Source organism: Vigna unguiculata, chromosome 6 (genome assembly GCF_037176805.1).
Source record: "Vigna unguiculata cultivar grain cowpea cultivar isolate G323 ecotype 2 chromosome 6, ASM3717680v1, whole genome shotgun sequence".
Lineage (NCBI taxonomy): Eukaryota > Viridiplantae > Streptophyta > Magnoliopsida > Fabales > Fabaceae > Vigna > Vigna unguiculata.
The window spans coordinates 26,138,985-26,149,024 of NC_140797.1; the positions used below are offsets into that span (position 1 = coordinate 26,138,985).

The 10,040-nt window shown below is 29.8% G+C and overlaps 1 protein-coding gene across 2 annotated transcripts; it reads left to right on the forward strand.

Annotated features, from left to right (window-relative positions):
• Positions 1–1,959: 1,959 nt before the first annotated feature.
• On the forward strand, positions 1,960–9,666 carry LOC114187645 (putative disease resistance protein At4g19050). 2 transcript variants are annotated; one of them, XM_085674510.1, is made up of 8 exons: positions 1,960–2,087; positions 2,562–2,622; positions 5,004–5,061; positions 5,415–5,480; positions 5,824–6,122; positions 6,810–8,096; positions 8,423–9,176; positions 9,388–9,666. In XM_085674510.1, the coding sequence occupies exons 3-8, from the start codon at positions 5,025–5,027 to the stop codon at positions 9,426–9,428; spliced, it is 2,484 nt and encodes an 827-aa protein (XP_085530636.1). In that variant the 5' UTR covers positions 1,960–2,087; positions 2,562–2,622; positions 5,004–5,024; the 3' UTR covers positions 9,429–9,666. The 2 variants fall into 2 exon arrangements, with proteins under 2 accessions (XP_085530636.1, XP_085530637.1); XM_085674511.1 differs by lacking the exon at positions 2,562–2,622 and having other exon boundaries at positions 1,974–2,087.
• The last annotated feature ends 374 nt before the right edge of the window (positions 9,667–10,040 follow it).

Here is a 10,040-nt window from a genome sequence, read left to right on the forward strand (position 1 = left end):
AGAATTTAATAAAAATACCTTAAGTACAATTTCTTCCTTCTCTCTCTACTATCTTCACATGGTTGGAAATAGACATTTGATGTGTTCGCTTATTTCTTTGTCTTTTTGTTCATAAACATCAACCTCCAGAATACATCAACCAATAAACCCCTCACATCATCAATAAACCTATGCAAATATACCAAGATGCTCCCTTCACCGACGCTCCTTTGAGAACCCTCACAAGGAAACTAATATTATTTTTAATTTAATTTTTTTAGTACTATTGAATTAACATCCTCATGCCGATGCTAATGGTGTTAATATGGCATGGGCTGCTTCACCAATAACCTTGGAATTTGATTTTGTGTACTTTTGCATCTTTAGGACGACTTTGATATCGTCCATGCTTCAACCATGCTAATATTTTAACTCTATAACTTAATGCATTGTGTGTGTATAAAATAATTGTTACATGTTAAGTTTAAACTCAATTCATAACATTTACATCTCTCAAATGTCTCATCCGTAACATCAGTGCCGGAACTATGCAATCACAGGGGAGCTACGGCTCCCCAAAATTATTTTTCTGGAATTTATTTTATATATATATATATATATATATATATATATATATTTTAAAATTATATTTATATTAAGTTTATATTATGAAAATTATAATAAAAGATAAAATAAAAATTTAATGGAGATATTGATTTATAAAAAAGATTAAGATTTTTTTTTGCTATAAGATTTTTTCACCGTGACCAGATAAAAGTTAGTATCTTATTATGATTTATGTATGTTCGATTTATGATTCTTTTTAGGATGTTTATCCCAAATTAGTATAAATTCTAATTACGATTTTAGGGATTCTTTTATAAAATTGGTATGAATCCTAATTATACTTTTTTCCAAATTACTATAATCCTTAATTATGAAATTTAGGGATTTTGTGTTTTTCGCTGTCTATGGTAATTTTTTTTAGAGTTTTGAATTTATATCATGTTGGTTATTTAATTAAAGTGGTATGAGTTTTGTTAGGTTTTGCATTGTGATAATTGGGATTTATGAATATAAATTTTATTTTTCTAAATAGGTGAGATGTGATAAATTTATATTAGGAAGATTATGATAAAGAGTAAAAAAATTGATTCTTTTTTTAAAGAAGAAGGTTTGTGATAAAGATGAAAAAAAAATGCATATACATTAACTAAACTTTTCATAAGAAATTTCATGAGAACCAAGAACTCAAGACAATGAAAAACAAATATCTAAAGTTCCTAGAGTTATATATAATGAATTTAAAAATTCATTAGAACGCAATCCGAGAAAAGCGTAATCAAATTTGACAATACCCATCAAATTAAATTGATGAGGTATGAAGGACTTATCTAAAATGATATTCATGGTTTGACATCATGATATAATAGCGAATGATAATCATTTTTTTAATTCTACTACTATGTATACCTGTTTTAAGAAGAGGAAATGAAAAGAAAAAATGAAAAACTTTTTTTTTTCCAACTAAAAAGAATTATATATAACAAATCTAATTTGACATCCTAAATTTTTTGTCCAAGTTTCGCCACTACATAAAGTATAAGCATATATTAAGTGTATATGAAGTTTAGAATCAAAGCACGTATTATACGTGAGATAAGTACAAATGAAGAAATCGACATGTAGGTAGTTCAAGCATATATATATATATATATATATATATATATATATATATATATATATATATATATATATATATATATATATATATATATATATGGAAGACTTAGACATTTTATAATCCAAATTCGGATGAAGAAATGCATCATGTGCTTGCCTTGAGACAACACAAGGGTCAAATCATTATATGCCTTAGCCATGTAAGTAAGTGAAGCATTTTTCATTGTGTATAATGTTGTCTCTGAAAGGAGCTAGGACTTTTAATTTCTTTAATTTTAAAAACATGTTCCTTTTCTTCCATTTGAAGTAGAGCATCGGAAGAGAAGCTACATTGATTATGTTATATATATAAAACAGGCACATGATGAACCTTTCATTCCAAGACCTGAAGATGTTGGACGGAAACTTCAATTAACCATTAATTGGTGAGAATTCATTAGTCTCTCTGTCTATGTTTTCATAATTTATTGAGTTTCATGATTGAGATTTTAGAATTTAATAGAAATACCTTAAATAAAGATAGAGAAGGGTCTCAAAGAGATGCCATGTTTATTCAATATCTCATCATAACCATTTGTTCTTAAATTTTATTTTTTTCGTATTTGAATTTTATGAATACAAAAAATATGCCAAATAAAAAACTCTAATTAAATATATCTTATGTGAAAAAAATTTGTTATAGGTTAAGTTTAAACTGAATTAATAACAGTTTTAAATCTCAGGAATGTCTCTCATCCTTAACGCAAATAAGCATATATATTGAGAAAGTTTAGAATCAAAGTATTATTTAGATGTGAGACCTAAAACTGAAGTAATAATTCAAATAATTATTGTGAGAATCAAAGTACTATTGTGCTGATGCTACGTTCACTATTTATGACATCTCCTCCACAAAATAGGAACTTCAAAATGCAAAACTCCGGTTGGATCAGCCACTTCAATCACGTTTAACTTTAACTGGTCAGAATTTTTTCGTCTCCCTTTCTATGATTTCAGAATTTATTGTGTATGACAATTATTTAATAGAGATTATCAGGTTGAACCGAAAAATAATAACTTAAATTCGATTTAAACAAAATTAATTTTCACTTTAAAACAAATAATACTATCAATACAAAATAATTGATTATAATTTAATATAAGGGTTAACTATGGTTTTTTGTCGATTCAACTTTTAGTGAAACTTGAAATTAGTCCTTCTTAGAAATTCTGAGTCAATTTAGTCTCTTATCTTCAGAAATATGTGAATTTAGTTCTTTATATAATCTTTTTTAAAGTTTATTTAACGTTTCAAACGCATTTCTCAACTAATATTGAAGCAAAAATGTGTCAAATATTGTAAACAAACTAAAATATTATACTGAAATGTATTTGAAATGTCAAATAAATTTTATAAAATTTAATTAAAATGACTAAATCGAGTTCAGATTCTCTACTGATTTTTTTGGTATTGTCCTCTACTGAGCATTAAAAATATACTTTGTTGGTATTTTAAATATTTTTTTAACATATTTTAAAACGTCAAAATTAGTGATAATCCGTGTATTATAAAGACACGGTAGAGGAACAACACACAAAATTCTAACAGAGAATCAAAATTCGACTAAATCCATGTATTTCTATACTTGAGGGACTAAATTAACTCCAAGTTTCCAAAAAAAAAAAATTCTAATTTTTACTAAAAGTTTAACGACAAAATCATATTTAACGGTAATGAAAACCAACACATATCTTCTATCTTATATCATATCACATGAGAGCGTAATATTTGATGGTATTTAGATTTTTAAATAGGAAAAGCGAAATAAAAGAAAGAATGACCAAAAAGAACAATCGCAGTGCAATAAATTAAAATGAAAATAGAAAGATGGTGGAGGCTCTCCAAGAGATAGAATATTTATTCAGTATCTTAAGGTAGCCATCGCAATAGAAGATGTAAAGATATTTGCTTACAGTTATGTATATTTACAATGAGAAAATGTTATTTTAAAAAAGGAAATAGCATTTACGTTGTGTTTGGATGGAGCATTTCAACAATGTTTAGAAATTAAAATGTTTTGCATTTGAAATTGTTTGCAATTAAATTCTATTCATTTTCTAAATAACTTGTTTGGATAAGGAAATTAAAATACCTTACATTTGAATTTCTTGTTTGGAAAAAAAATTGAATTTATTGTGAGATAAAATTTAATTTTAACAATATTTATTTTAGGCTTATTTATGTTTTGAGTTCATGATAAATTTGGAAACCCTACGATCAAGAAGGGCCCGACGACACGGACGAGCCCATCGACCCGGACGGGTCTGACGACCTGGACAGGCCCGACAACCCAGACGAGCCTTCCAAACCGTTTGGTCCGTCAGGGTCATCGGGCACGTCCAGTTGTCAGGCCCGTTTGGGTCGTTTGGCCCGTCCGGATATTTTGACTTGTTCGAGTCGTTGGGTCCGTCCGTGTCGTTGGGATCGTCCGTGTCGTCGGGCCCGTCCGTGTCGTCGGGCCCATCTGGATCATCGGCTTTGACGATTTGGAAGGGCCCGTTCGGCTCGTCGGGCCCTTCCAATTCGTAGGGCCCTTCCGGCTCATCCAATTCATCGAGCCCATTCGGGTTGTCAGACCCGTCTGGATCGTCGGGCCCGTCTGGGTGTTCGGTCTTGTCTGGCCCGTTTGGATCATCGCGCCCTTTCATGTCGTCAGACCCGTCTGGATTGTCGACCCCGTTTGTGTCGTCGGGTCTGCCCTACTAGTTTGTGTCATTGGGTTGGCCCGACCCAGCTAGGTCTTTGGGTTTGTCGGGCATGCCTAAGTCGTTCGGGATCATCGAGTCTGCCCGCACATCTAGGTCGTCCGGTCTGCTTGACCCGTGTGGATCTTCAAGTCCGCCCGACCTGGTTGGGTCATTAGGTTCGCTTGTCCCGTCTTGGTCGTCGGGCCCGCCCGACCTGTCTTGGTCGTCGAACCCGCCCGATCCTTCTTGGTCGTCGAGCCCGCCTGTCCCATCTATGTCGTCATACCCATTTGACAACTCTACCATAGAGTCTAGAATGCGAGGTTGAGTGAGAAGAATTTCAAATTCCACTTATTTTGAGGGTATTTGAATTTCTACTAATTTAGCTAATTCAAATCCTTCAAAAAAATGATTGCATTTGAAATGCTTTTTAATTTCTATATCCAAACAAAACATTTCATTACAAAAAAATCTAAATTCTTCAAAAAAATGAATTGCTTCATTCAGATACTTTATCCAAACACACTCTTAAGATTTGTTGAAAATAAAGAAGTGATAGTCTGTTTTGTTGTATTTGGAATTGATTTGAAATATGGTTTTGTTGTTAATTTCAGCATCATCCAAATTTCCTCAAAATGCCAGTGGCGCGTCATCGGAGGGGACCAAACAATGGTTATCCAACCTCTCATCTTTGCTTTTAGAATTTATTCGATTCACCTATTAATTCTAAAATTATAATATTATTGGTCTCTAAATTGATTTTTTAAATTTATTTACTGAAGTTTTAATTATGAAAAGAAATTGATTACAAAAATATTAGCTATGAAGATTTCTTTCTATCAAAAAATTAGTTTTTAATTTAGTTTTTAATTAATTAAAAATCAATTTAACGATCAATTATATTTTTTTATTAATAATAATAGTTATTTTAGTAATTAATAATTTTTTATTTTATAAATTAATATCTAAATGTATCACTATATTAACTAATAAATTTTGATTATTAATGAAATATTTTTTTATAGTCCATACATTCTATAAACTACCACCGACACGAGGATATACGCCGTTCAACATACAACGAAATTCAAGTAAGGAATACTCCGTTAGTGGCATTCAAGTTTACATTTCCTTTTCTATGTCTCTTACATGCAAATAAAATGAAAAAAAGTAAAAGAAAAAGAGAAGAAGTATTAAGTAGTCCATGCCTATCGATTTTTTATGATCTCAATTAAGTTGCACATATTATGGATGTTTTCCAATCTATGGAAAAAAAAATAATGGTATAAGTAATATTCTTTTATTAACAAATACACACTTTTTTATTTAATAGTCTAAGTATTGTTTACTTTCTTTTATTTTGAATACTTTTCTATTTTATTTCTTCACTTGCCCCTTTAATGTTAACTTGTTTTTGCATCCAACAATCATTAGGATTTGCATCACTACGATTAGCATCAAGAGAACTTGGAGATGCAAAAGAAGCTACAATTCCTATTGAATTTTCTGAAATAAACAAATTACATTTTGAGGAATTACCTAATCTAAGGGGCTTCTCATGTGGAGATATGGTTGAATGGCCAATTTTGAAGCATGTGATTCTGAACAACTCTCCTAACTTGAAGAAATTTGGGTTGGGAACAATAAAAGAATCGCAATTAAAGAGATTTATCTTAGAAGAGGAAGAACAAATTGACATTGATATCAAGATTCTCCATCTTTTTGAATTATCGGTTAGTTCTCCCTCAAAATACTAATACTAATTAGTTATATAATTGGTCTCTTTAGTTTAAATTATTTATGATTTTTATCTTTTTAAATGTTTACACCATTGAGCTCTTAAGTTTGAAAATTTTGAAAATTTTGTCTCCATTAATTTTCATTTACCAAAACTTCATTTCCTACCAAAAAAATCTTTATAGGCATTCAAAATAATTTTAAACCTTTACCGAAAACTCACTAACCATAAAACATCAAATTTAATGTCAAATAACTAAATAAACAAGCTAAAATTTCCCTTCTTCAAATCATATCTTAATAATCAGCAAACTACTTCAAATTTTATTAATTTATGGCTAACTTTCTCTTGCAAAAAATTTTATAAATATTTTATGATTAAAAGTAGTAAACTTTCACAAATTTAAACATAAAAATAAAAAGTCAATTATTTTGGATATGTGAAAGAAAATTGGCATATATAAAAACTAAATTTACTTACTTTAAAAGTAATAAAGACAAGCTAAAAAGCCAAAATTTTTATTCATATTGAAATGATAACAGTAATTATTATTAATAATATATATATATATATATATATATATATATATATATATATATATATATATATATATATAAATTACATGAATGAGTGAGTATAAAAATAAGTCAATATTACAAAAATTGAATGCAAAATCTTATAGGATCGATTCTCAACAATGGAAGAGTACTCTATTAACGACAACGAGGAATTAAGAAAGGCAATAGATGACATTCGACCTTCACATTTTAGGAACTTGCTAAAACTTTCGATAAAATATTGTGATCAAAGGCTAGCCAATTTTTTGTCTATTTTGATGAAGAGAGCAAACAAGCTTCAAAATATAAGCATTGAGAAATGCCAAAATTTAGAACATTTGTTTGATCTCAATGAATTTACCCCTGACAATGATGGGCATGACAAATATTTTACACAAATAAAGACATTAATATTGATAGAACTACATCAGCTAAAATGCATATGGAACAAGGATCCAGTGGGAATTCTTGGCTTTGAAAATTTGCAAATGGTACATATAACAAGTTGTTCCTCTCTGGATAAGTTGTTCACTCCTTCTACACCTAAGAAACTCAGCCAACTAAATGAACTAAAGTTAGAGACATGTCAAATGTTACAGAAAGTTATTGATAGTGGTAACATTGAAACCATTAAATTCCCAACATTAAATAAGGTGGAGTTCAAGTCTCTCTCAAGATTGATTCACTTTTACTTGTACCCTCTAGAATTCCCACAACTAAGATCTTTGATAATAGAAAAATGTCCCGAGCTAGAAGAATTTACAACTGGGTTGGCAACTACAAATGCATCACAAATAACTAATGACAGGTCATTTTCTGAGTTGGGTGACCTAAAGTTAGATAACTGCCACAAGTTGGTATGTGTAGTCTCTTCTAAGGCATTGCATGAGTTGAAGAGTCTAAAGAAGCTCATTGTGAGCCATTGCAACACATTGGAAGTGGTATTCAACATTCATGATGAAATATCTTATCATACAAATCTCCTACAACATCTGGATGAATTGATTTTGATTGATCTACCTAAACTAAGTTATGTCATCAACAAAAAGTTTATTAGGCTTTGTGAAAGCATGCAAAGCTTACAAGTGAAGCAATGTAAGTTACTTAAATGGCTACCAGTTTCTTTAATGCTGATAAGTGTAGAAATTTCAAATTGTGAAGCCTTGGAGAAAATTATGACCACTAATAAAGAAGAAGGAACAAGAGGAGAGAACACATTTCCTAAGTTAAAGTTTGTCTCTCTCCAAAACTTGACAAACTTGTATAGTCTTTTCCCTTTTACATATGAATTTCCTTCCTTAGAAGAATTGAAAATAATAAATTGTCCCAATTTGACCACTTTTGTTGAAGAGTCTAAGGAGCTAAAAGATCTTTCAAAATCCACCACTTCAAATGTTTTCTTCCCAAATTCAGTAAGTTTCTTCCTAAATTCAGCAAGTTTAGATTTAAAACTATAAATGATACTTATGATCATATGTGTATATATTGAGAGGATGAATATATATATATATATATATATATATATATATATATATGTGTGTGTGTGTGTGTGTGTGTGTGTGTGTGTGTGTGTGTGTGTGTGTATGTATGTATGTGTGTGTGTGTGTGTGTGTGTGTATGTATGTATGTGTGTGTGTGTGTGTACAAGAATGATTTTCTATATATAGGAAGGTGTATAGTGTTAATAATCTTTGTTCCTACCATTGAAACTTATCATTTGTTCATTACTTCCTCGCAGTTATCATTGGAAACATTGAAGATGTTGTACATGAAAAATCAAAATTTTGAGAAGCTTTGGCAGAACAATTGTCATTCCAAATCATTTTATGAATTGGAATATCTAACTTTGAGTAGCAACAAAAAATTATTGAATGTCATCTCTTCTAACATTATCATAAGACTTAACAAGTTGAAAAAATTGACTTTGGAACAATGTGAAGTATTGACTGAGATATTTTATCTTGAAGATGATAAACCAACTGGTAATATCCAAGAACTTCTTCCTCAGTTGCAGGAATTGGCATTGAGTTATCTAAGAAGTTTCACTTGTATTTGGAACATGGAACCTTCAGTTTCCTTTTTCCCAAATTTACTGTCACTTCACATTGTTCATTGTGGAACCCTCCAAAGTCTATTTTCAATTTCTTCTACAAAAAACCTTCAGAATCTCAAATCACTAAAATTGTGCAATTGTGACAAATTAGAGGAGGTAATATCTATTGATAATCGTGAAGACATGACAGTTAGTTTTCCAAAAATGGAGTGTCTTGTACTCAAGGATCTTCCAAAGTTGCTAAGTTTCCATCAACAAAATGGAACAATTCATTTACCTAACATACAAATTATGCGGGCAAGAAATATTCCAAGCATGAAATTTTTTTCAGTGGGTATAGTTATCACCCCATTGCTGAGATCAATACATGTAACATTTGCCAGGAAACTTTGGCTAGGAAATTTAAATGAGACCTTATCCTATATAAGCAACAATCCAGGTATGTAAATTTAGATATTATATACAAAACATAGAAAGTTATAATACTATAATGTTAAGATGTTGATAAATACATATTTTATTGTGTGGTTAATTTAATTAATAACATTCTTTTAAGAGCTTTCAAACATGTTTTTTAACTATTTGTTTATTATTTATAATCTTTTCCAGTAAGATTTTTTTTAATTTATGTTTTCTCTTTATTTGTATAGGAAAATTTCATTTTGCGAAATTGTTTGGTTTTCCTTCATGAGCACTGTGAAAATGCCATTATCAATAAACTCAAGTTTATGCTCCTGGAATGAAATGAGGTTTGTCATCCTCTTCATGGAACACACATTTGGACAGTTTGTTCACGTGACTCTAAGGATTAGAAGGAACACATGTTGTATAAAGGTTGGTAATGAATGATGTTATGGAACATAATAAATTATGTGTCTGGCAAAAGTTCCCAATATAAATGGATATTTCCTGAATAACTTTAGTTTTTATATTTATTGACTCGAGCCATGCTTCAAATGTGAATTTGACCATTGGTAGGTTGGTTATTATAAGATGTGAAGAGATGAAAAAAATAATAGAGATTTAATTTACAAGGAATGTTTGATCATATAACATGAACTTAAAATAGGAGAACAAATACATTTAATTTTGAAGACATTATTCAAATTCATTCTAATTTTGATGAAATTTCAGGGATTGATTGAATATAAATACAAGTATGAATAATATTCTTAAGATTAAAGATGCTAAGAATTCAGTCTTTAGTATTTCTTCCATAAAATTAAAGTTGGGGTTTAGAGATTTAGAAAGATAACACATGAATTGAATCATAATTAAAATGCAAAACAAATAAAAAAATTAA

Excerpts from the sequence above, each read along its gene's own strand:
- LOC114187645 (XM_085674510.1), top strand. The coding sequence starts at position 5,025 with ATGCCAGTGGCGCGTCATCGGAGGGGACCAAACAATG. Across the intron at positions 5,481-5,823 it reads CAACATACAACGAAATTCAA|GATTTGCATCACTACGATTA; the intron begins GTAAGGAATACT and ends AACAATCATTAG. Across the intron at positions 9,177-9,387 it reads CTATATAAGCAACAATCCAG|GAAAATTTCATTTTGCGAAA; the intron begins GTATGTAAATTT and ends TTATTTGTATAG.